This window comes from Salvelinus alpinus, chromosome 10, assembly GCF_045679555.1.
Source record: "Salvelinus alpinus chromosome 10, SLU_Salpinus.1, whole genome shotgun sequence".
NCBI lineage: Eukaryota > Metazoa > Chordata > Actinopteri > Salmoniformes > Salmonidae > Salvelinus > Salvelinus alpinus.
In genome coordinates this window covers 52,231,451-52,259,037 of record NC_092095.1, presented here as the reverse complement: position 1 = coordinate 52,259,037, position 27,587 = coordinate 52,231,451, and the positions used below count along the sequence as shown (strand labels likewise).

The 27,587-nt window shown below is 40.5% G+C and overlaps 1 protein-coding gene and 1 long non-coding RNA gene across 2 annotated transcripts; both read right to left on the bottom strand.

Annotated features, from left to right (window-relative positions):
* Positions 1-9,341: 9,341 nt before the first annotated feature.
* On the bottom strand, positions 9,342-20,783 carry LOC139532229 (zinc finger protein 514-like). Its single transcript, XM_071329591.1, has 2 exons — positions 20,347-20,783; positions 9,342-10,438 (listed from the first exon to the last, which is right to left on the bottom strand). The coding sequence occupies exons 1-2, from the start codon at positions 20,633-20,635 to the stop codon at positions 9,492-9,494; spliced, it is 1,236 nt and encodes a 411-aa protein (XP_071185692.1). The 5' UTR covers positions 20,636-20,783; the 3' UTR covers positions 9,342-9,491.
* A 515-nt stretch (positions 20,784-21,298) lies between these two features.
* Positions 21,299-27,115, bottom strand: LOC139532228 (uncharacterized). The gene is made up of 2 exons (XR_011666524.1): positions 22,045-27,115; positions 21,299-21,532 (listed from the first exon to the last, which is right to left on the bottom strand). It is a non-coding gene; the product is annotated as an uncharacterized lncRNA (long non-coding RNA).
* Between the last annotated feature and the right edge of the window lie 472 nt (positions 27,116-27,587).

The following is a 27,587-nucleotide window of genomic DNA, read 5'->3' as shown; positions in this document are numbered from 1 at the left end:
ATCCTGACAGTGATATGATTTCTCCCGTGTGGGTCCTTATATGAGAATCCAGATATACACACTGAGGACAACATTTGCCACAATTACAGCGATACGGTTTTGTCCCCGAGTGTATCATGAGCCTATGAGAATTCAGTTTTCCCATCTGAGTTAAACGTTCACCAATCACTACAGCAAAATGGTTTGTCCTTTGTGTGATTCGTCATGTGCAAATTTAGATTGTGGCAAATGTTTTGCTAAGATTGGCAATCACTGACAGTGATGAGCTGTATCTTCTCTGTGACTCCTCTTTTGCACTTGTGATTTCAGATCCATCGAATTTTTGGAGCTGATGAAGCTTTTTCCTTTTTTTTTTGTCTGCATCCGCGTCCTCTTCGATTTGTGCAGGGGCTGAGAGTCACTGGTTTTCTCTGTGAAACCCACTTCCTTAGATTCTGTTTTGATCTGTTCAGTAGAGGCCATTCTGTCTTTGTATTCTTCACTTTGGGTTTGTGAGGACTGAGTTCACCCAAGCAGGAGTGAATACAGCCTTCCTCCTCCTGGATGATACTGAATTCCTCCTGTTCCTTTTTAATCTGTATGATGTTCCAGTCATCTTGCCCCAGACTAGGGCTCCACTCCTGCTTACAGTGCTGCTGCTCAGGGGGAAACTCCTCTTCAGAGACAATGAACTGCTGGAAATATGAAGGGAAGGAGAAAGGATGAATTTGAACTGAAAAGCTGATAAGACAATGCAGAAACGATTGTCACGCGGTGCTCATTCCTCAACTGACAGTGTAGATGATTTTTGTGCTATCTGACGTAAGACAATTGGGTCTCTGTTGCAGGATAAGTTCAGCCTTTTACAGCGTAATGCAAGTTGGTTCCTCACCTTGAAAGTAGTCTGCAAACTTATACCACGACTAGCTAAAAACATTAATGGAAGTGATAGAGGCAACTGTGCAATGCCAAATCACCTTTAAGTCATGCCAAATCAAATAATCGTTGATTTTGGAAGATTTGGCCATGAACTTTGAACTTTGCTATTGTCGTGGAAAATAGTGTTTTATTAAGACAGTAGGCATATTCTGCCCGTTTTAGTTTTTTGCCTCTATCCATTTAAGTTAGTAAGGAGGAAACTGGCACCTTTTGCAGCCTGAATGGAGGATGTTTAATGTACTCACCGGTAGCAGGGAAATTAGTGTGCTAGCCAATGTACAATATCCTTCCAAATGATAGTGGGACCCTCAAAGACTGGTAAACAGCGACCACTAGTGGCTTAGTGGAGCTTGCTAGTAGGGTAGGCATTAGGGCTTGGAATTGTAAAGTATCTCACGATACGATATGTATTGTGATTCTCACGATTCTATATCTATTGTGATTCGATGTTCCAAACATATTGCTCAATATACTGTGTCTCCTGAAAATTAGATTTTGATCAGCCATGGAAATAAAATTGCAAAAAGCTAATCCATTCCTTACTTAGATTTACGTGCATTTTGGGTATATGTTGTGAAACTGTTAGATATTACGGCACTATCGGAGCTAGAAGCACAAGCATTTCTCTACACCCGCAATAACATCTGGTAAACACGTGTATGTGACCAATAAAATTTGACTTGGAGAAAAAGCTATAGGATGAAAAACTCCAGTTTGGTACAGGCACAGCCGACTAGCGCTAGCTAACGCTACCTAATAAAAATAATAATAATTGTACACTATCGGAATATGTAAGTAACGGACATTAGTATTCGATAGGGCTGTGATGGTCATGGAATTTTGGATGACCAATCACTCTAGGGCGCGCCCACAAGCCTCGTCTGAAAGTAGCCCGGTACCAGTTTAAAAAAAAAATGTGTTCCTAAAAATAGGGGTTAAATATGTTCCAAAAAATAATCTGTATACTTCTCTGATATAGGACAGAAATTTCAAAACAAACTTCCTTTTGATTTATTTTGTTGACTGTTTTTCCATGTATGAATCTGTTATTCAATGCCTTTTCTATGGGCTAATAGCAGTAAGGCCAAATTCAATGTTTCATCCCCCCCAAAAAGTAGACTTTTTTTTATGCTTAAAGGGCTCCTAAAATTCCAAATCAAATAGCTAAATGATACTTGGTATGACCATATTTTCACATAAGACCCGATTAGTGAAACACTTCTTAGCCAGTAGTTTTGAAAGTAATGCTCACGAGCCAAAAGTGGTCCCGAAAATGCCATACTATGTCACATATGTGCACCACACCATGGCGCTTTCTCATTCTGCTGTTTGTGCATCTTGTTAGCTGTCACTCAAATGGTGAGGGGCTGAAGCTCATTGGCGAGAACTCAAATTGCTAGGGGCTGGCCCACGTGGGGGAAAGTTGCGCAGCACAGCTTCCTGAAAAACAGCAGCTTTCAAACGGATATGGATTTTGTTGATAATAATTATGATCAGATTATGCATGTATGAAGTAAATATTTAAACATTGTCGAAAGTGGGAGGTTTAAAAAATACTTACTACATGCTGGCGCATGTCTTTAAAATGAACTTAAGACACGTCCAGACTGGTATATGGAACATTTAGTGGAAGAGTTTAAGCTGGCTGTATAACTAAAAAATATCAATGGGAGCAAGGCTTTAGTGAGGACGGCACACTTGAGCCACATCAGTTATCATTTGAGTGAACATTCTACATTTCCGTGGAAATTATTGCATCACAATACCAGTCAGCCATTGTGAGTGTACCCATGAGTTTACCAGTCAAATTGACAGGGTTAGATTCAAAGCCCATTCTATTAATTATATTTCAATTCAATTCAATTCAAGGGGCTTTATTGGCATGGGAAACATGTGTTAACATTGCCAAAGCAAGTGAGGTAGATATTATACAAAAGTGAAATAAACAATACAAATTAACAGTAAACATTACACATACAGAAGTTTCAAAACAATAAAGACATTACAAATGTTATATTATATATATACAGTGTTGTAACAATGTACAAATGGTTAAAGCACACAAGTTAAAATAAATAAGCATAAATATGGGTTGTATTTACAATGGTGTTATATTTCTATGTGTGCTGCTGCAGGGAGGGGGACGTTGCCTAGGCAACCAAATACTCGTTTTCTACAAGACCTTGCTTGTTTCAACACGTTCAGAAACGGACTCAAACGCACGAATGACCGGCCGTTTCGTCTTCAGTCAGTTGTTCCACACATTTTTATAAGACTTCATCCATAACCGCTGGTTACACGGTTATATGTTAACGATGGAAAGGCTTTGTCTGAATTAAATAAAATGAGGGCTAAGGGTCAAAAGCATAACGTTACCGATCCCAGTAAGAGCGAGAATACAAAAAACACCAGCTGACAAATGAGGCAAAGGGGAATTAAATGGAGCAGCAATGTTCCTGCGCTGCAGGGTGTCTCACAATAAATTAAAAAGCAAGGGCATACTGTATTGTGTACAACATCAGCTGTAGCTAGCTGTTATGCTAACGTTAACAACCAACTGACTTTAACATACCGTTCTCGTTCTATGCTAGCTCCACAGGTTACTGCTCTTTTGTGGCCAGGCTAATACCCTGGACCTTTGGAGAGCCCAACATGAAGTGCCCAGACTAAAAGATTTACAGGTTGTCATTACCTCTGTCAAAAAGCTGATGATACATATGCTTTCAAACCTAATCATGAGTACCATTACCAAATTGTGGGACAGCTGGGAATCCGTGATGTGATTTCTTTGTCTGGTGTAACAATGACTATCCCCTAGAGCTGTCCACTTTGATGCATGCAGAAAAGCGGGAGAACATGAAAAGCAACCTGGACTGCTTTTTTTAAAAAGCATTTCCTGCCGGCCTGGGGCAGATAAGATCTGTGGCAATGAATGAGGCATCATCTTCAGTATCCTCTGGTGTCCATCTCCCCTGTGGTGTTAGTGGAAGCTGTATCTTGCAGAATCAGATTTTAATCTATAGATACATGTGATATACACTCAGTGGACAGTTTATTTGGTACACCACCCAGTTCACGAAAAATGGTTGTGACTTGCTATATAAAGTAGGCAGACAAGCAGAGACATTCAGTTACAATGGGGAAAACGATTGACCTAAGTAGGGCTGTCGCTGACAAAAACAATTATTCCAAATTTTAAAATGTATTTTTCCATATATAGACACAACCTGTGTTTTAATAGAATCAACAATATATGCATCGAGTTTGTCTGATGCTTTAAGCTCACTGTTTGATTAAATAAGACACTAATGACTCAAGAGGGAGCCAAAGACCAAGATAACCAGAAGAAAACAACCTTAACCTGACCCAACTATTCTCCTCTCGCTCCTGCTGTGGGTCCAGCCTGAAGCTCCTTGCAATATTGTACAAAATATTCTGCGCCCCAAGTTTCCCATGCAGACCAAGCTGTAGGTTATTTGCGCAAGGAACAAGAAGTAATCAGGTAGGCCTATTTTATGACACTAGCATATAGGCCTACTTTAATGTGTAAATCAGGTGCGCGTCCCTACTCAACATTGACAGGAGCGCACCAAACAAAAGACAATGACTAAATTGACAAAACAAAACGTGTTTCTCACAAGTGTACCATAGGTTGTGCGTGCTGCAAACAACGTGTCCACTCCAACAATGAGAACGGTAAAAGGCTGGAATAATAATATTACATTTTATTGGTCACATACACATATTTAGCAGATGTTATTGCAGGTGTAGCGGAATGCTTGTGTTCCTAGCTACAACAGTGCAGTAGTATCTAACAATACACACATCTAAAAGTAAAATAGAATTAAGAAAAGGCGAAAGAGTTAACACGATAGGCAATTTATTTAATCAGTCATTACCACACATATCTTAGTCTACAAGGAGACCAACTCAAACCGGTATGCCTGGCTCCTAATGCCATACTCCATTCAAAGGCACTTACATATTTTGTCTTGCCCATTCACCCTCCAAATGGCACACACACAATCCATGTGTCAATTGTCTCAAGGCTTAAAAATCCTTCTTTAACCTGTCTCCTCCCCTTCATCGACACTGATTGAAGTGGATTTAACAAGTGACGTCAATAAGGGATCATAGCTTTCACCTGGATTCACCTGCAGAAAGAAAAGTATTTGGAAAAGTATATGGATTTACCTTCAGAAAATATTCACACCCCTTGACTTTTCCCCCCACATTTTGTGTTACAACCTGGATTTAAAATTGATAGAATTGCAATTTTTGGGGGCCTACATACAACACCCCATAATGTCAAAGTGGTATTATATATTTAGAAATGTTGTGTTATTAATGTGTTGTATACTCAGTGTATATACAGTATATTTATAGTCCAGTCTCTGACATTGCTCGTTCTGATATTTCTTAATTTCTACAAAAAAATCTGGATTATGTATTACTGGAGCTAAAAACACAAGCATTTCGCTGAACGTGCGATAACATCTGCAAATCTGTGTACACGACCAATACACTTTGATTTGATAAACCAGAAAATCATGTTTGGTGAACACGCACACAGGCTGGCTGTGAACTGTTAGATTTGTGAAGTGTTATTTTATTTTTATTAACCCTATTTGAAGGGGTTAGTCAGTGATAGTGCATTCAGGAAAGTATTCAGGCCCCTTTACTTTTTTGATACATTACAGCCTTATTCTAAAATGTATTAAATAGTTTCCCCCCCCTTGTCAATCTACACACAATACCCCATAATGACAAAGCAAAAACAGGTTTTTAGATGAGACATTTTTGCAAATGTATTAAAAATAAAACAGAAATACCTTTTTTACATAAGTATTCAGACCCTTTGCTACGAGACTCGAAATTGAACTCAGCTGCATCCTGTTTCCATTGATCATCCCTGAGATGTTTCAGCTGTGGTAATTTCAATTGATTGGACATGATTTGGAAAGGCACACACCTGTCTATATAAGGTCCCACAGTTGACAGTGCATGTCAGAGCAAAAACCAAGCCATGAGGTTGACGGAATTGTCCATAGAGCTCCGAGGCAGGATTGTGTCAAGGAACAAATTTGAGGAAGGGTACCAAAAAATGGCTGCAGCATTGAAAGTCCCCAAGAACACGGTGGCCTCCATATTTCTTAAAAATTGAAGAAGTTTGGAACTACCAAGACTCTTCTTAGAGCTGGAGGCTTGGCCAAAAACTGAGCAATCGGGGAAGAAGGGCCTTGGTCAGGGAGGCGACCAAGAACCCGATGGTCACTCTGACAGAGCTCCAGACTTCCGCTGGAAATGGAAGAACCTTCCAGAAGGACAACCATCTCTGCAACACTCGGGCAATCAGGCCTTTATGGTAGAGTGGCCAGATGGAAGTCACCCCTCAGTAAAAGGCAATGACAGCCCGCTTGGAGTTTGCCAAAAGGCACCCAAAGGACTTTCAGACCATGAGATACAAGATTCCCTGGTCTGATGAAAACAAGATTGAACTCTTTGGCCTGAATGCCAAGAATCACGTCTACAGGAAACCTGGCATCATCCCTACGGTGAAGCATGGTGGTGGGAGCATCATGTTGTGGGGATGTTTTTCAGCGGCATGGATTGGGAGACTAGTCAGGATCGAGGCAAAGATGAGCGGAGCAATGTACAGAGATCCTTGATGAAAACCTGCTCCAGAGCGCTCAGGACCTCAAACTGGGTCGAAGGTTCACCTTCCAACAGGACAAAGACTCTAAGCACACAGCCAAGACAACACAGGAGTAGCTTCGGGACAAGTCTCTAAATGTCCTTGAGTGGCCCAGCCAGAGTCCAGACTTGAACCCGATCCAACATCTCTGGAGACCTGAAAATAGCTGTGCAGCAACGCTCCCCATCCAACCTGACAGAGCTTGAGAGGCTGTGCAGAGAAGAATGGGAGAAACTCCCCAAATACAGGTGTGCCAAGCTTGTAGCTTCATACCCAAGAAGACTCGAGGCTGTTATTGCTGCCAAAGGTGCTTCAACAAAGTACTGAGTAAAGGGTCGGAATACTTGTCTCTACTGGCCAAAAGCCTGTGTTAGCATGGGCAGCGCCATTGAGGACTTCCGCCATTTTGCTTTCGTCAACTCGCCGGTACTTCCCAATTCATTGTCTGTTCCCTCCTGATGACCTTTTTGGCATGACCTGACGACCCGGTTGGAGTCCTGACAGCCGGGTCATCAGGAGCCTAGGAATTTGACTCGTGAAGAAGAAAATGGACTTTTTAAGATGAGATGGCCTCAAAGGCACTGCACATTCTCTCACAGATGCCATCGTGACACAGAGATGTTGTCTATGGTCCAGGCCCATCACCTTATGTAGTACAGCACCCAGTGGCAAGAAGTGACATCCTAAGAAAACAAACTATGGGCCAACAACAAATGTCTCCTAGCCTCCCACACATAGGCTACTTTCTGTCCCTAACACAAACTAAATATAAAAACAAAATAAACATTTCTATCAAAACTCCCCCCAAAAATTTAACTAGCAAATCAAGTCTAAAAACTAACTCTAACTAAACTGAATTTCTAATCAAAATAAAAAACTAATATTAAATCACAAAACTAAAATAACCTTGCAGCGACCACTAGCGGCTGTTCAGGCTATAAATGATGCAGAGGCGGGTTGCTAGTGACCCAGCGTAAGCTTGCTAGATGTAGCCTAGGCATAAAAAAAAGCCTAGGCATGAATCAACATCGTTGGTTAAAAATCACTCAACTCCAATTTAGACATTTTTCAGATAACGCCTATAGCTAGCTCGTGTTGTCACCTGTGAAGCCAACAAGAGTAATGAAGCGCTTCCAGGTCAAGTGTAATTATTTCAAAGTTAGTCATGTCACGTGAAACTGTAAAATTAATAATAAAGGCTAAAATGATTGTATTATCAACATATCTTATACTAGTCATAAAACACATGGACCTCTAACACGGAACCCAAACCGGCTGCGCTCGTGCGCAATCGTGCGCTAACTTGCATACATTTATTTTTCCCCCCCACACCAAACGCGATCACGACACGCAGGTTAAAATATCAAAACAAACTCTGAACCAATGACATTAATTTGGGGACAGGTCAAAAAGCATTAAACATGTATGGCAATTTAGCTAGCTAGCTTGCACTTGCTAGCTAAAGTTAATTTGTCCTATTTAGCTAGCTTGCTGTTGCTAGCTAATTTGTCCTGGGATATAAACATTGAGTTGTTATTTTACCTGAAATGCACAATGACCTCTACTCCGACAATTAATCCACACATAAAACGGCCAACCGAATCGTTTCTAGTCATCTCTCCTCCTTCCAGGCTTTTTCATCTTTGAACTTATATGGTGATCGCATCTAAACTTTCATTGTATTACCATGGCAACAAAGTTCGTCTTCCAGTCACCCACGTGGGTATAACCAATGAGGAGATGGCACATGGGTACCTGCTTCTATAAACCAATGAGATGACTTTCAGCGCGATCTGCATCAGAAATAGGAACGACTTCTATTTTAGCCCTTGGCGTCGCAGACGCTCGTTGGCGCGTGCAAGCAGTGTGGGTGCAATAATTGAATAACATGGATTTCTAAATTTATTTTGCGACGCTCACGCACGCGACGTGTCCGGTCTGGTCAGCATGTAAGTAATTTTTGGTCTTTTTAACAGGGCTCCCACTCTTTTCAAGAAATCATTCTATAACTTTTCCATAAAATGTTTTATCATGACATACAAGGAAGACAGTATTATATAGGGGGCAAAACACACAATAACACACTTAAGTAGGTATCATACATGCGTACATAAACAATGCATCAATTCCCTAGGGGAAATTCCAGTTAGTTCAGGTATAGAATGGTTACTGGTGTCTCGTGGGCTGAACTGGAATCGAATGGTTTCTAATGGATTCAATTGGACCAGTTCAAGTGACCGTTTGAGCTAGGTTCGGTTACAGCTTGCATCAACGTAGGCTTTATCAGATCAAAATAATCGTATCACTATCGTTGGATTAATTATTTGACAGATATTGTGCAGGGTTCACATGGAAAGTTAAAGATGACTATACAATGTAATCAAGTATAAAACTATGAACAATAGTAACTATTTGTAGTATTACAAAAAGCAAAAGACAAGAGTATATTATTCACCCAAGAACCATATCTCCACTCACAGGTGGAAGTTACAAAATGTGACTCAATCGTCTGACTGATGTCCATGTGTCCGCTTAAGCATTGCTTTGTTTTGAAGCAATCATGACTTAACCTAAATAGTTTCTTTTCAGTGTCTATTCTGATGACAATTCAATGCACTTTTGGCACTTAAGCATTTGACAGACGCTTGTAAGATTCCTCCCGTGTGAATGGCTCATACACAATGTCAAACAAAGGCAGTCATGAAATATTTTCTAGTCATGGCAGTAATGTGGTTGCTTCCTCTCCGTCTCCCCAGTCAATTCAGATTCAAACAATTAGTTTCATATTTACAACAATCCTGACAGCAATATAGTTTATCGTTCATGTGATTATCCTCATGAACTCATGTGACTACCGCCAGTGCTGAAAGATCTGCTACTATAGCGACAATGATGTGATTTTCCTCGTGTGAATCCTCATATGTGTTGTCAGATTACCTTTATGACGAAAATATTTGCCACAGTAATGACAGCTATAAGATTTCTCCCCTGTGTGAATCCTAATGTGAGAACTCAGATTACTAGGACGAGCAAAACATTTGCCACAGACCTGGCAGCGATGTGGTTTCTCGCCTGTGTGAATCCTCTTATGAAGTGTCAGCTCACCAACTCGAAAGAAACATTTGCCACAATCATGACAGCGATGAGGTTTCTCCCCTGTGTGAGTCTTTATGTGATAGTTCAGATACCCAACTTGAGAAAAACATTTGCCACATTCACCACAGCGGTGCGGTTTCTCTCCTGTGTGGGCCTTCCTGTGCAATTTGAAGCAGTCAATCCGAGTGAATACTTTGTCACAATCCTGACAGTGATACGATTTATCCCGTGTGTGGGTCCTCATATGAGAATCCAGTGTTCCCATCTGAGAAAAACATTCACCACAATCACTACAGCAAAATGATTTCTCTTCTGTGTGTCTCCTTTCCACTGGTGATTTCAGATCCATGGATTTTCTACCATTCGAGCTTTGTCCTTTTTCTGTCCATGTCTTCTTTAATTTGCACTGGGGATGAGAGTCACTGGTTGTCTCTGAGGAATCATCTTCCTTAGGTTCTGTTTTGATCTGTTCTGTTGAGGCCATTCTGTCTTTGTATTCTTCACTTTGGGTTTGTGAGGACTGAGTTGGGTACTGATCATAGTCACTTTTCACCCAGGCAGGAGTGAATACAGAGTCTTCCTCCTCCTGGATGACACTGAATTCCTCCTGTTCCTCTTTAATCTGTATGGGGTTCCAATTATATTTCCCCAGACTGGGGCTCCACTCCTGCTTATAATGCTGCTGCTCAGGGGGAAACTCCTCTTCAGAGACAATGAACTGCTGGAAATCTGAAGGGAAGGAGAAAAAATGAGTTAGAAGTTAGAAGCTGATGAGCTAGGTACTGATGATCTGACATAAGATAAATGGGGTTTAAGACAGCCTATGTTCAAGATTTTGCACTCATCTGTGCTGTTGTTGATTGGCCCAAACAGTTTACGTATATAATAGTCAATCATTTTGACCAACAACCGCAATCTGACTAATGATTATAATGGAGGGGGTATAGCTCATTGCTGGTCTAAACAACACTAATGGTCCATAAAAAAACACAAGGGTAGTACTGCGAGCAACTTTGTCTTCAGTAATCTCTGTTAACCCAGAACTCAAGTCTTGCGTAATTGGTCAGCTGCTCAATAAAGTTCTAGGTCCATACGTGTTAAGAGAAGAGATACTAGAACAAGGAGCGGAACAAGAACGAGGAGCTCCAACCTCTCTCTTTGCAAGATACGGGCAGAACGTCCCCTCCCGAAATTCTAAAGACGCTATCCACCTGTGAAATCGTGATTTGTCAAAAAAAAACAGAGGAAAAATCCAAGCACCGGAAATATTGCTGCTCGTTAGCTATCAGTGGCCATAGTACGAAGACACATCTACTGTACCATTTATGTTTACGTAGTCTGTCCACGAGAGAATGTCTACAGAGGTTGTACTTAATAAACATGGATTTTATATTGTTTATTCTATTCACATTAAAAATTAATATTGACTGCAAATTATTTCTTAATTTCTCTCGCTATATGAAACCTGCACTATTGATTGTAGAGTTAGAATCCTAGAGTGGACAAAGCCCAAACTCCCGATCAAACCACAGGCATTTCCAGTCAAATATCAGGAGAGGTTTGCCTGACGTCTCAAACCTGAATTTAATTCCACTGCTTTATCGACAGCTCCACACATTCTATCTGCAACTGACATCCTAGAATTTGTTAGTGCTAATGTTAAAATGAGGGGGCGTTGTACAAAACACATTCATCAGTGACTGGATCGTCTCTAACCAATCAGAGAATCAAAGCCAATGTTGTGATTCATGATTCAAGTAGGCCCCATCTGGCCCAACCCATCGGTTTCTGGGACCAAAGCAAATCCCTACTCATCGTGGAGAAGAAATACTAGTGGGTGTGGGGTTTGGCCGAAACAATGTGGCTGGGTAGTCAGTAGAGCTGGGAATTTCCAGAGAACTCACGATACGATCACAATACTTAGGTGCCTATACGATATGTCATTTGATTCTCACGATTCTATATGTATTGCGATTCAATACTGTGACTATTACGGTCGAAACATATTGCTCACCATATGTCTACTGCAAGGGACAAGAGAGAGCCATGAGAAAACAAGTTTGGATCAGTCAGGGAAATAAAAGTGCTGAAAACAAATTGGCTCCCTACTTAAAAAGATGGAGAACAAGCTATGAAGGAAAAATACTGGTGCAGGTACAGCCAACTGGCGCAACAATATTGCAAGTGTCAAAACTTTACAATATCTGTCAAAACTAGTATACCCATGTGTAATTGTATCAATTCCCCCCCCCCCATTACTAGTATTCAGGCTATAGGGAGGTAGCTTTCCATCAGTGGTCTGCAGTTGAAGGACAGCAGCTCATATGGGCCTGCAACTGCAGCAGCTCATACGGGCCTACAACTGCAGCAGCTCATACGGGCCTACAACTGCAGCAGCTCATACGGGCCTACAACTGCAGCAGCTCATACGGGCCTGCAACTGCAGCAGCTCATACGGGCCTGCAACTGCAGCAGCTCATACGGGCCTGCAACTGCAGCAGCTCATACAGGCCTGCAACTGTATGACAGAGGAGGCACTAGTACAGTGTATGCCCCTATGCCATCATGCAGTCAAATGCATCCAGAGTGAGATTAACAGATTTTTTCTGTTGTCAAATACATAATTTCAACAAAAGACAAATTAATTTAATGACATTCCAACTTTGTTCAGCACATTTAATTAATTGTTTTCAATACAGGTCTTTTAATTTGGAGGCGAACATTTGATTCCACTATTGTTACCCATTGTTAATGTTGCTCATTTCACAGTCCTAGTGTGGCGGACCAGATGGAGCTTGCTTGCCATAAGAATCCTAGACATTCACTACTTCTCTCTCTAGTCAGAACAGTGCTATGCCACGATCAGGACAGCCGACGCGAGATATGGCTCGGAAAACGTACTCCTAATTATCCTAACCAGGGGTTGGAACCGGAATTATTCTCCAATCGTTTTGTTCTGAACAGAACTACTATTTTTTCGTTCCGTCTCACTGTTTCTCCCAGCAAAATAAAGTTCTGAACCGGTTCAAACCAAAAAAATTAGCGTTCATATTGTTCCTTTTTTGACCTGTAAATGACTTCCCCAACAGTGCGGATAGAGCAGGTTTCTATTGAGCAGGCAAGCTAGTTACCGCGTGATGGACAGACGAGGGTATTGCGCGAGATGCGACAGAGAGCGAGAGGGTGGAGAAGGACTGAGTGTGGGAAACCCTGGCCTACAGTAGCCTATGCTTCGGAGGGGAGAGGGGGAGGCAAAGATTTTCAGCTTGCAGGCAGACAATGGAAGAAGTTTGAGTGACAGTGTAAGGGCTTTGCATAGGCGTCTTGTTGCGTTTTTTGTGTTCCTAGAAAAACATGCCTGGTTTAAAATAATGGTTGAGTTCCGGAACAGTATACATCACTTTCAATCCCGGTTCTTTTCCTTGAAAAAGTTTTATTTCTCGGTTCTGTTCCATGAACCAGTTCCAACCCAAATGACAAATCGAGAAGATTGAAATACTGCTAGTTTTTAATGAAACTGAGTTTCTCGTCAGAATGCTAGGCTAGCTAATGCTAAATCAACCCATTCATTTCGACCTGCTATAGCATTAGCTAGCCTACTGACAAAATATTTTAAAAAGGAACAGTATTTCAATCTAATTTGTCAGTTGGGATAATTAGGAATACAGGAATTGGCCAATATTAGCTAAAAATGCCAAAATCGGCATCGGCACGATGTCTAGTTTAACGCCGATGTGCAAAACTGATGTCAAAGCTGACGTGCATACCTATATAAACGTACGTAGATACCTATATAAACGTACACAGAACAAAAGCAGAAAAATACTAAGCACACACTTCCAACAACTAAACAAGTTTGAGCAATCATTTGAAAGAGTAAGAAAATTTCAGGGCAACAACTCAAAGGCGAAATCCATTAACGCCAAGATAATGGAATTCATTGCCCTTGACAATCAACCGTTCTCTGCCGTGGATGATGTTTGCTTTCACCGAATGGTCGAGCACCTCGAGCCCCGGTACACACTACCAAGTAGGCGCTATTTTTCAGAAGTTGCCATACCGGAGTTGCACAGTATTGTTGAAACGCACATCCATGAGCTACTTGCTATTGGCGTCACTGTTATTAGCTTCACGAATGGCGTTTGGACCAGCGGCGTCTGGCAGCACAGTGGGTTGACGAGGATTTTGTACTGAGGAAAGTCGTATTGCATGCAAAAGAATGTGCTGGTAGTCATACCACTGCTGCCATTTCAATGGCGTTTGAAACTTGGAAACATGAACACACTCCTAGCTCCATTTCGAACAACTGACTCGAGAAATAAGCTCATCAACTGCGGCTGCAGCAGACGTGATACCCTCTGTCATGGCATTGAGTAGCTCTGGCAGTTTCTATGGGGGTACCACGGGTCAATTCTAAGGCCGACTTTTCTCTGTATATATCAAAGATGTCGCTCTTGCTGCAGGTGATTCCCTGATCCACCTCTACGCAGACGACACCATTCTGTATACATCTGGCCCTTCTTTGGACACTGTGTTAACTAACGTCCAAACAAGCTTCAATGCCATACAGCACTCCTTCCGTGGCCTCCAACTGCTCTTAAAACCAAATGCATGCTTTTCAACCGTTCGCTGCCCGCACCCGCCCACCCAACTAGCATCACTACTCTGGACGGCTCTGACTTAGAATAAGTGGACAACTACAAATACCTAGGTGTCTGTCTAGAATGTAAACTAGAGGTCGACCGATTAATCGGAATGGCCGATTAATTAGGGCCGATTTCAAGTTATCATAACAATCGGTAATCTGCATTTTTGGACACCGATCATGGCCGATTACATTGCAGTCCACGAGGAGACTGCGTGGCAGGCTGACTATCTGTTATGCGAGTGCAGCAAGGAGCCAAGGTAAGGTGCTACCTAGCATTAAACGTATCTTATAAAAAAACAATCTTAACATAATCACTAGTTAACTACACATGGTTGATGATATTACTAGTTTATCTAGCTTGTCCTGCGTTGCATATAATCGATGCGGTGCCTGTTAATTTATCATTGAATCATAGCCTACTTCGCCAAACGGTTATTTAACAAGAGCATTCATGAAAAAAGCACTGTCGTTGCACCAATGTGTACCTAACCATAAACATCCACGCCTTTCTTAAAATCAATACACAAGTATATATTTTTAAACCTGCATATTTAGTTAATATTGCCTGCAAACATTAATTTCTTTTAACTAGGGAAATTGTGTCACTTCTCTTGCGTTCTGTGCAACAGAGTCAGGCTATATGCAGCAGTTTGGGCCGCCTGGCTCGTTGCGAACTGTGTGAAGACCAACTTCGCCAAACGGGGGATGATTTATCAAAAGCTCATTTGCGAAAATAGCACAATCGTTGCACGAATGTACCTAACCATTAACATCAATGCCTTTCTTAAAATCAATACACAGAGGTATATTTTTTTAAACATGCATATTTAGTTAAAAGAAATCCAGGTTAGCAGGCAATATTAAACTAGGGAAATTGTGTCACTTCTCTTTCGTTAATTGCATGCAGAGTCAGGGTATATGCAACAGTTTGGGCCGCCTGGCTCGTTGCGAACTAATTTGCCAGAATTTTACGTAATTATGACATAACATTGAAGGTTGTGCAATGTAACAGGTATATTTAGACTTATGGATGCCACCCGTTAGATAAAATACGGAACGGTTCCATATTTCACTGAAAGAATAAATGTCTTGTTTTCGAAGTGATCGTTTCCGGATTAGACCATATTAATGACATAAGGCTTGAATTTAAGTCTATGATTTGATATTTGATAGAGCAGTCTGACTGAGCAGTGGCAGGCAGCAGCAGACTCGTAAGCATTCATTCAAACAGCACTTTCGTGCGTTTGCCAGCAGCTCTTCCCTGTGCTTCAAGCATTGAGCCGTTTATGACTTCAAGCCTAACAACTCCCGAGATTAGGCTTGTGTAACCAATGTGAAATGGCTAGCTAGTTCATAATCGGTCAACCTTTACTGTAAACTCTCCTTCCAGACTCATATTAAACATCTCCAATCCAAAATTAAATCTAGAACTGGCTTCCAATTTCGCAACAAAGACTCCTTCACTCACGCCGCCAAACATTCCCTCGTAAAACTGACTATCCTACCGATCCTCGACGATGTCATTTACAAAATATCTTCCAATACTCTACTCAGCAAACTGGATGCAGTCTATCACAGTGCCATCCGTTTTGTCACCAAAGCCCCTTATACCACCCACTACTGTATGCTCTAGTCGGCTGGCCCTCGCTACATATTCGTCGCCAGACCCACTGGCTCCAGGTCATCTATAAAAGTCTATGCTAGGTAAAGCTCCGCTTTATCTCAGCTCACTGGTCACGATAACAACACCCACCCGTAGCACGCGCTCCAGCAGGTATATCTCACTGGTCATCGCCAAAGCAAACACCTCCTTTGGCCGCCTTTCCTTCCAGTTCTCTGCTGCCAATGACTGGAACGAATTGCAAAAATCGCTGAAGCTGGAGACTTATATTTCCCGCACTAACTTTAAACAACAGCTATCTGAGCAGCTAACCGATTGCTGCAGCTGTACATAGCCCATCTGTAAATAGCCCACCCAATCTACCTACCTCATTCCCATACTGTTTTTATTTACTTTTCTGCACACCAGTATTTCTACTTGCACATCACCATCTGCTCATCTATCACTCCAGTGTTCATTTGCTAAATTGTAATTATTTCGCTACTATGGCCTATTTATTGCCCTACCTTCTCACGCCATTTGCATACACTGTATATAGACTCTTTTTTCCTCTTTTTTATTGTGTTATTGACTGTACGCTTGTTTATTCCATGTGTAACTCTGTGTTGTTGTTTGTGTCGTACTGCTTTGCTTTATCTTGGCCAGGTCGCAGTTGTAAATGAGAACTTGTTCTCAACTAGCTTACCTGGTTAAATAAAAGGTGAAATAAAAAACTCCTGTTCAACAAAACTGCCGACACAGACCAAGGGGTTAAAACTTGCAAAAGTACTCTACAAGAGGCTATGAACAAGCGATTCGGTGGCATTCTCTGTGAGCCTCTTTACTGTGTCGCCACCATGCTTGATGCTAGGTACAAGGACCCATACTTCGATGCAGACAAAAGACAGGGTTTACGTGAAATGTTACAGACACAGCTGGACAAGATGGAAACGGACACAGTGACAGTGAAATAGGTTTTGATTATGTTTTAGGACATTATGTTCAGGACATAGACGTATCTGATATGGGCAGAAATCTTAAATTCTTGTTAATCTAACAGCACTGTCCAATTTACAGTAGCTATTACAGTGAAATAATACCATGCTATTGTTTGAGGCGAGTGCACAGTTATGGACTTGAAAATGTATCAATAAACCAATTAGGCACATTTGAGCAGACTTGATAAAACATTTTTAACAGAAATGCAATGGTTCATTAAATCAGTCTAAAACGTTTCACATATACTGCTGCCATCTAGTGGTCAAAATCTAAATTGCGCCTAAACTGGAATAATACATTGTGGCCTTTCTCTTGAATTTCAAAGATGATAAAAAAAATGTTGTTTTCTTTGTATTATCTTTTACAGGATCTAATGTGTTATTCTCCTACATAAATTTCACATTTACACAAACTTCAAAGTGTTTCCTTTTAAATGGTATCAAGAATATGCATATCCTTCCTTCAGGTCCTGAGCTACAGGCAGTTAGATTTGGGTATGTCATTTTAGAATAAAAAAAATTAAAAAGGGGTGGATCCTTAAGAGGTTTTTAAGAGAGGGATGTGATCTTAGAAACTATAAGAGGAAAATTGTTTCTATAACTTTGTACAAGTGAGTAGTCACCGCCCCTTGAGTGAGGTCAGAGAGCGTGTCAGGCACATGAACTGCCCCTTTTGAAGAACTGTATAAAATGAGGGGTTAAGAATTAACATATCAGACCAGAGAGGGGTTTAGCTGCAGCTCACCTCCAAAGTGGTTCGAACTCGGAAATCTCAACACGAGGCAGAGACAATAACATCACCTCCCGGACAATCACTGGTATGGCTGATTAGCTGTCCTAAGTAAAGTATCTAGAAAAGTGAACTAATGTGGGACCATTCTACTACTCTTCTCAAATCACCGTAATACGCTACTCTCTTCACCACCATGGGAACCATCGACACGGCTGGCTAGCCTATCTTCAAAGAATCATCTTCCAGAGCGATTGGAAGAATAACAGTAGAAGAGACAGGTGGGGACTCCTTTTGGACAATCAGAGCCTGACAAGAGTGCCGCACAAATGCCCAACACCCTTTCCAAGAAGGCCTGGTTCCGACAGAAATCCACGAAAAACCAAGACATTTACACATAAATACATTCACGATTTATTACTCCAAACAGGTGGCGGTTCATGCGCAAAGTATATGATAACTGTGAGAGTAGTTTCTAAATGTACCAATGTATTATGTCTCTGTCCCTCTCTCTCGCCCTCCCAATCTCCTTTGTAACAAACCGCTATATTGCGTCAGTCCGCTAGGGACCTATTTTAATGTATTAAGTGTGTATGTTTATCCTGTGTTACCATTTAGTTACTTAGTAAATACATAATTAAACCAATTTGTGCAGTACTGAATCATAAGTAAGGCTGGGTTTTATGCAGATGCAGGAGGTTACAACTGTTCAGAATTGTGAAATGATATGAGGTTATGATTAATACGTTGACTGTTTTATGGATGTGATAGGTAAAGACCTTTAGAGTTTCATTCAGGAGATGGTAAGTCTTTAAACAACCGCTCTCGTGGTGCCCCAAATCCCAATGAGTTAATTGTTACATGAATAATTTAAAATCGGGTAACAATTAAACATAGTTAGTTGAATTGATAAATAACAGTCATCAGATTAATTAAAGTAAAGTCACGGCAGCCAATTAAATCATTGTGAACGACCTTGGTCCTAGAGTAGCCCCATGTCGGCATATGAAAAAAATAATCCGTTTGGGACGATTTAAATTGCACTTCGGGACAATTCTGGGACGGTGAAGAAAAAAGTCAGTCTCGAGCCCTGTATGTCACAACCTAGCTAGCATTGGCCAGAAAGTCAGAGGAGAGAGAGAACTGTGTAGTGGAGCCGAGGTGAGGACAGAGAGGTACCTATTAACATTACTGACTGTTCAGAGGGATGGAAGTCTGCAGCCACACATGAATTAACATTTTTTATGAAAAGACAAAAAGCAAACTGTTGGAGCTTTTGGATTTCTATACTCTAGTTGAAAATACAATTATTTTAGAGCAATGTGCCTTGTATTAATACCATTTTACAAGAATGTTCTGAAAAAACAACATGCATTTGAACCATTCACTATCATGAACCAATAACAAAGGGCAAAATGCAGAGAACAAGGTAAAGAAATTGGATTTAGATCGTTATTATGGAGACACCTATTGGATAAAGGTGGCAACTCCTCTCTTGCTCCTGAAGCTAGTTTTCAGTAGTCATTTAAGTGATAATGCCCTCAAAGCCAGTGTTTGGAGGATATATTGGCACGGGTGTTGCAAACCGTGCCAATATATCCTCCATGACTGTTATTTAATGTTCTTATCCCTTACTTGCTAGCTAACCAACTAAGGCTAATTTACAGTCACATCAAAAAGTGCAGCCAGATTAACAATAAAGTAGCCGCATTTGCATTTGTTTAAGCTCTTTTCCTGTGACATTTATTTTGGATACATCCATAATAATTAGCTAATGAGGCGCAATTTCGCCTCGCATAGAAAATATGCTCACTTGTCAAGACACTTGTTCAGAGATGCTAGCCAACAACACAGCAAACACAATCACTGCAAACTGAAGCTGGAAAGACTGCAAACTAGCTGCCCTTGTTTCATTTTATATTTTTTCAATTGATATTTTTTTGTATATATCCTGAAAAATGATGCCAGCTGATTCATGATTTCGACTGGCTGAGAAACACTGCCTGCCTGTCTGTCTCATCCCGACACGTTCATTACTATGGAACAGCAGGAGATCGAATTTGAATATTGAAACAATTTTGCAAATGTCGGAGACAGACAGCAAGGTATATACAAATCTCCGCTGTTCAAAACGAAATGTTAGTCTAAAAGAAATGTGAGATAATGTCTAGATGCTTTTTATAGTGGAGATCAAGTTTATAAATTGCCTGGCTGGGCTGATGAGACAGTGGATTGTGCAGTCAGATGGAACAGAGTAAATAGGCATTTTAACATCATAGATTTAGCCGGTGGCAACATGTGGATTATAAACTGGGTGGTTCAAGCCCTGAATGCTGATTGGCTGACAGCCGTGATATATCAGACAGTATACCATAGGTATGACAACATGTATTGTTACTGCTCTAATTACGTTGGTAACCAGTTTATAATAGCAATAAGGCACCTCAGGGGTTTGTGGTATATGCCCAATATACCACGGCTAAGGGCTATATCCAGGCACTCCGTGTTGCGTCGAAAAACAGCCCTTAGCCGAAGCTCTCTGGTCTTATTGCTTAAATAGACACCGGCTGGAATGCGGTTTTAACCAATCAGCATTCAGGATTATACACACCCGTTGTATAAACTAGCAACCCTGAAGACAGTTACAAATCGATAGCCCACCTTCGTCTTCAGCATCAGCCGCGGGGGAATTGCCCGAAGGACTGTTGGTTCTCGATGAACCACAGGTAACAAGCGTCTGCCCTTCTATGCCACTCACCGACCTGTACCTCGACTCAGTCAGGCTGAGTTGCTTCTCTAGCATTTTGATTTGCTCTTTGCCTTGAAAGACTTCTACACTTAACGCTCCACAGCAATCCTCTACTAATTTGCAAATCTCTGTCACGGCAGCGGAGGCTAGAATGTCCATGATGGAGCTTAACCGTTGATGCAAAACACTCATCTCTGACATTGTAAACCCTTGTTTTTTTTCTAACCGAGCACAACTACTTAATCTATGAAGATTCTAAACGTTTTTTCCAGCAGCTTATTCACGAAATAATACTATTTGTAAAGAATATATTGCTTTTTGTTATCAATGTTTCGCCATCTTTGGTAACTGTGTTCTTGCGAGCGCATCCGGTTAGATTTTAGATAGGCAAAAAGCTAGAAAGCGCCACCTACCGCGTGGAGACTAGAAGGCGCATTACTCCAAGTCAAATCTTTGAGCACTAATTGGATTTGGTGTATTCTCTGACAGTAGGAATTATGCCTATGGTTTGCATAATCATTGTTTAATAATTTAGTAAATCATGGTTTTTATTATGGTTGTTGGTTATCAACTTGAATACAGGATTTAGCACTGGAGTACTCTTAACCTCAGACAAACTATGAGGTTGTATTAGTCTCAAGATCTTGAGAGAAACTTTATTCATATTGTTCATTTCTAGTACATATGCTTATTGTTTTTACCATAGATATAGAATATGGTCAGTCTTTTTTTTTGTACACCATCACACCAAACCCTCTTATCCAAATAAGGCTGTAAAAACATTCCATGAATATATATATATATATATACATACATACACAGTAAAACGTTTTTTTTACTTGAAAACAATAATACCAGTTTAAGTATATAGAAATCGATTTTTATTAGAAATTACAACATATTTAACCTGTTGGTGAACACTTATTTAAAGTATTATACAGTAAAAGAATGCAAATGTTCAAAGCAGTTAGAAATCTTCATGCACTGAATTGTGTGTTGCTAACCAGATAGTCAACATTGTGAAGCATTTTATGGTCTAACATGCACAAATGAATGGGTATTGTGTGCCACGTGCGAGGTTCCTCCAGCCCTGGACCACTACAAAAGGAAAAACAAAAATGTGTCATCTTAGTCATTTTATCTGCCATATTTTAATCTGTCATACAGTTCTGGGACCAGGCTACCTGCCATTCATTTTCAGGTAACATAAATAAAGGTTAAATAAATAAAGTAGTTGCAGTGCTGTGGTAGTAAATTCCTGAACGGTCGACCCACTTTTTTTTTTTGTCATTTAGAAGATGACTTACAGGAGCAATTAGGGTTAAGTGCCTTGCTCAAATGCACAATGGCATATTTTTCACTTAGTCAGCTCGGGGTTTCGAACCAGCTACCTTTCAGTTGCTGTTACTGGCCAAACGCTCTTAACTGTCCGTTCTTAACCAGTAGGCTACTTACAGCTGCACTACTGTCTCTTACCACTAACAGACCTGATATCATGCTTAGCTGCATGAGTAAAATATCGGAACTATTTTTGCATGTGACCCGAGTGAAAAACTCTGGGTCAAAAACGTTCAGCTCACGCCACGTTGTCAGGGGACCCTTTCTCTCACCCCGAGGTCGAATCCAGCGATCCAGGCGGTGGCTCTGTTGGCTGTTCTTGTTATCTGTTGCAGGTAACAATATTCAGACGAGGAGCCGGCGAAGGTCAGGCTGGCGCACAGTTCGTTGCAGTGTTACTGAAAGGAGAGGGGGAGATGAGAGACGTGTGTGTGCACACACACACACACATGCACTAGGCCTGCACATGAAAAAAAGGTTGAGCACCCTCAGTGCATATTTCAGTAAATACCAACAACAACAAAAACACAGACATTTTGAAAGTCCACAATTTGCTATCATATTAATGTCAAGCGCTCAGACACTAATTAAATTGGGAAGTGCATTATACAGTCGCATGAAAAAGTTTGGGCACCCCTCTGAGGCTGCATAATAATTTACTCTGTCGTCACAGAAAATGATCACAGTGGCATGCCATTAATTTTCTAATAAAAGCTGAGTACTGGGGTATTGTCCAGACAAAGATTTTTAATGTAGCAATATTAAGTTGTATGAAATTAAATCAGATGTGAAAAATAGGCTACGCAAAAATGTGGGCACCCTTGTCATTCTGTTGATTTGAATACCTGTAACTACTTAGCACTGAATAATTGGAACACACAATTGGTTTGGTGAGCTCATTAAGTCTTGAACTTCATAGACAAGTGCATCCAATCACGAGAAAGGGTATTTAAGGTGGCCAATTGCAAGTTGTTGTTCTCTTTGACTCTCCTCTGAAGAGTGGCAACATGGGGGCCTCAAAACAACTCTCAAATGACCTGAAAACAAAGATTGTTCAACATTATGGTTTAGAGGAAGGCTACAAAAAGCTATCGCAGAGATTTAAGCTGTCAGTGTCCACTGTGAGGAACATAGTGAGGAAATGGAAGACCACAGGCACAGTTCTTGTTAAGGCCAGAAGTGGCAGGCCAAGTAAAATATCGGAGAGGCAAAGGCGAAGGATGGTGAGAACGGTAAAAAACAGCCCACAGACCACCTCCAAAGACCTACAACATCATCTTGCTGCAGATGGTGTCACTGTGCATCGTTCAACAATTCAGCGCACTTTGCACAAGGAGAAGCTGTATGGGAGAGTGATGCGGAAGAAGCCTTTTCTGCACACACGCCACAAACAGAGTCGCTTGATGTATGCAAACGCACATTTGGACAAGCCAGCTTCATTTTGGAATAAGGTGCTGTGGATGAAACAAAGATTGAGTTATTTGGTCATAACAAGGGACGTTATGCATGGCAGCAAAAGAACACAGCGTTCCAAGAAAAACACTTGCTACCCACAGTAAAATTTGGTGGGGGTTCCATCATGCTGTGTGGCAAGTGCCGGTACTGGGAATCTTGTTAAAGTTGAGGGTCGCATGGATTCCACTCAATATCAGCAGATTCTTTGGAATAATGTTGAAGAATCAGTCACAAAGTTGAAGTTACGCCGGTGCTGGATATTTCAACAAGACAACGACCCACAACACTGCTCAAAATCTACCTGGGCATTTATGCAGAGGAACACGTACAATGTTCTGGAATGGCCATCCCAGTCCCCAGACCTGAATATCATTGAGAATCTGTGGGATGATTTGAAGCGGGCTATCCATGCTCGGCAACCATCAAACCTAACTGGAGATGTTTTGTAAGGAGGAATGGTCCAAAATACCTTCATTCAGAATCCAGACACTCATTAGAGGCTATGGGAAGCGTCTAGAGGCTGTTATTTTAGCAAAAGGAGGCTCTACTAAATATTGATGTGATTTTTCTATTGGGGTGCCCAAATTTATGCACCTGTCTAATTTTGTTTTGATGCATATTGCACATTTTCTGTTAATCCAGTAAACCTAATTTCACTACTGAAATATTACTGTGTCCATCAGTTATTTGATTGATCAAAATGAAATTGCTGATCCAAACACCCAATTATTTATAAATGGAAATCTTGGAAATTGTCAGGGGTGCCCAAACTTTTTCATACGACTGTATAGATGACTAAACTCAACTCCATGGTGAATGAAGTTTCTGATGAACTCCAACAACGGAGTTGAGCAGAGACCAGGCTTTGTGGAATTCAGCTCCGACTACGTCGATTAGCCTGAGGTCAATACTTAAAAGAAAATTTTTTAATTATGAAACGCTTGCCTTGTACCTATGTTTGTCCTCTGTACTTCTTTGTTTCCTGAAATCTATACTTTTTCAATAAACGTTAGTCAAATACAACCAACTGTTTGCTCATTGCTGTTGCTCTAAGATGGCAACTTAGAGCAAATGCATGTGCCAATTGAATCTCAACAAGGAAATACCCAGCTAACAAACGTTCCCACAACTTTAGAGTACATTCCCTTAACGTTTTCATAGAATGTTCCAGTGATGTGCAAGGACTGTTTCCAAGAGACCATTCAAACAGAACTTACCCAGAATATGGTTACCATGTTCTCAGAATATTCAATAGTAATGTTCTAGACACGTTTCCTGGGAACGTTGCAAGAACATTCACGTATCCAGTTTTCTGAGGGTTAGGAGAATATTCCATCAACATCACACAGAACATGGTTGCCATGTTGGTGGCCACCTGATGGTTCCAAAGAAATGTTGTCCCCTCAAAAAAAACATGTATTTACACACCACCCATTGTTACTGTGGCCGAGCCAACAAGGCCCTAATTGGTGTACCACTGATTTATTTACAGCTCTTTGTCTGTTGGCAAGGTTAGGGACACCCACACACACACAGTGCTTTTAACATACAATGTTTTCAACTTACACATTTGACACACATGATTACATTGTGGATGTTCATTTATACAGTAATTAGAATTATGTCCTCACCTAGAATTTGAACTCACAACCTCTTGGTTCACAGCATTCCGATCTTCCTGCTACACATTTTTTTTTAAAGTTTTGACTTTGGGAGAATCAATGTAGTTGATGGAGTTCATCAGAAACTTCCGTCACCATGGAGTTGAGTTTAGTCAGCAAGACAGAGGAGTGTTCACAAACATGAAACACTTGGACTGGTAGCTGAACCATCCGTCAGGGCAGAACCTGCATGGTGCTGTGAAGACAACGATCAAATATAAAAATTTGTTGACATCTTAATACCAAGGCGTTGACATTGACAGGAGTATGACCTTGCTGAAGTACAACGTTTGATCTCATAATGTAAAATATGAATGTTTATTTAGTCTTTGGTGTTTTTTTCCCCTACCTGTTGACCGATCCAAATTACACTTGTCTTTCATTATGTGGCCATGTATTGCAGCACGTACCACATCAGCAATAGTAGAACAAGTAATAGTAGAACCAGTAACGGTGATAGTTTTGACTTTAAATCATTCACAGTGAATTGTCAATATAACTTTAGGTTCTGCAGCCACCTCTTCAACAGCCTCAGCCTGTACTTCCTCCTCTGGAAAAGCACAAACAATACACGTAATCAGAGAACAATATCATTATTTTGCCACCAGCAAATCACTATGACAGGGAGTTATAGATACCATATAAATATATGTTTGTTTTCGTGCCTTTAGTATTTTATAGATGACATGTGGTTTAATGCATTTGTTTCATACCAATGTGAAGTCTCACTAAAGGGAATCCCTAAACTATAATTGATCAGGAAAAAAGGTACATAATAGACAGTGATGCTCCTGCTTGATGAAAGCCCACAGAGAAGAACTGACCTGGGACTTCACTCAGCTTCTCTCTGGTGCAGGAGCCTCAACCCTTTAGTATTTTAGGGACTATAGTCAGTAGACTGGACCCTGGTTTTACAGTAATATACACTAAGTATCATAAGTATTCACCCCCCTTGGATTCTTTTCACATTTTGTTGTGTTACAAAGTGGGATTTAAATGGATTTAATTGTGATTTTTTTTTTTTTCATTGATCCACACAACATAGTCCATAATGTCAAAGTGAAAAGAAGATTCTACAAATGTTTACAAATTAAATAACTAAAATAATGTAATTGCATAAGTATTCACCTCCTTTATTTAGGCAAGCCTAAATTAGCTCAGGGATCAAATTTGGTTCAACAAATCACATATTTAAGTTACATGGACTCATTCTGTGTGATATAATAGGGATTGACATGATTTTTGAATGACTACCCCTTCCTCTGTCCCCCATACATATAACATCTGTAAGGTACTCAACTACAAAGACCAGGGAGCTCATAAAGCCTCATAAAGGGCAGTGATTGGTAGATGGGTAACATTAACAAATTAGACATTGAATATCTCTTTAAGCATGGTCAAGTTAATAATTATGGTGTGGATGGTGTATTAAACCACCCAGACGCAACAAAGATACAGTCGTACTTCTGAACTGAGCTGCAGGACAGGAAGGAAACTACTCAGGGATGTCACCATGAGGTAATTGGTGGTTTTAAAACAGCTACAGATTTCAATGGCTGTGATGGGAGACAAATGAGGATGGATCAAAAACATTATAGTTATTCCACAATAATGACCTAAATGACAGGGAAAAGAAGAATACAAATATATATTTAAAAATGTGCATCCTGTATGCAACAAGGCATTAAAAAGTTATACTGCAAGAAAACACGACAAAGGAATCAACTTTTTGTACTAAATGCAAAGCCTTACGTTTGTGGAAAATCTAACAAAACCTATTACTGAGTAACTGCCTCCTCATTTTCAAGCATGGTGGTGACCGCATCATTGTATGGGTATGTTTCCCAATCCTGGAAGAGGGGCCTGAGTGAAAAGTTTTGGGAACTCCTGACTTACAACACCAAATCTACACTGCCCACTGGGCAAAAACAGGTTGAATCAACATGGAAAACTGATTGGATTTGCAATAAGTCATCAACGTAAGGGATTATTTTTTTTACATAACCTTTATCCTAAATCCAATGACATGGTGACAATATTTGTTGATTTCACGTTAGTTGACAACTCAACCAAACGTAAATTAAACTAGACATTGAACTGACGTCTGTACCCAGTGGTTGCAGTTGCTTACCAAGGAGACAGTGAATGTTCCTGAGTGGCAAAGTTAGTTTTCACTTTTATCACTTAAATCTATGGCAACAATATGTGATTATACAGATATACTAATGTCAAGATATGTCACACTATTTGTCTTCATAATTTAAATCGAACATTAATTTGCAAGAGACAAAGTCCATTTCATCAATAGTTATTGCTCTAGTATCCTATGGTGCCACTGATGCCAATGACATCTATAGTGCCACCAACTGGTCTGGTGCCACCTAAGGTTGGTTCTCATGAAATATACATAAGGTTTATATACCAAATTTATATACCAACTAATCATTCTCAAATTCATTAGAGGTTGAATTCATTGAGTCTTTATAAAATAAAGTCAATCTGACTTCTGGTTCATGAGAGTATTTCTAGCATTAGCATATGTGCCAACGTGCATCTATAGGTACAGTGTGGGCATATTTGAATGCAGCAACAATTGTTTTTCAAAACCATTAAAGATGGATATAATGAGTCTAAATACAACATTTGGAGAGAATCTGAAGTGAGGTTCACGAGGAAATTATTTTGAGCATTAGCGTTAC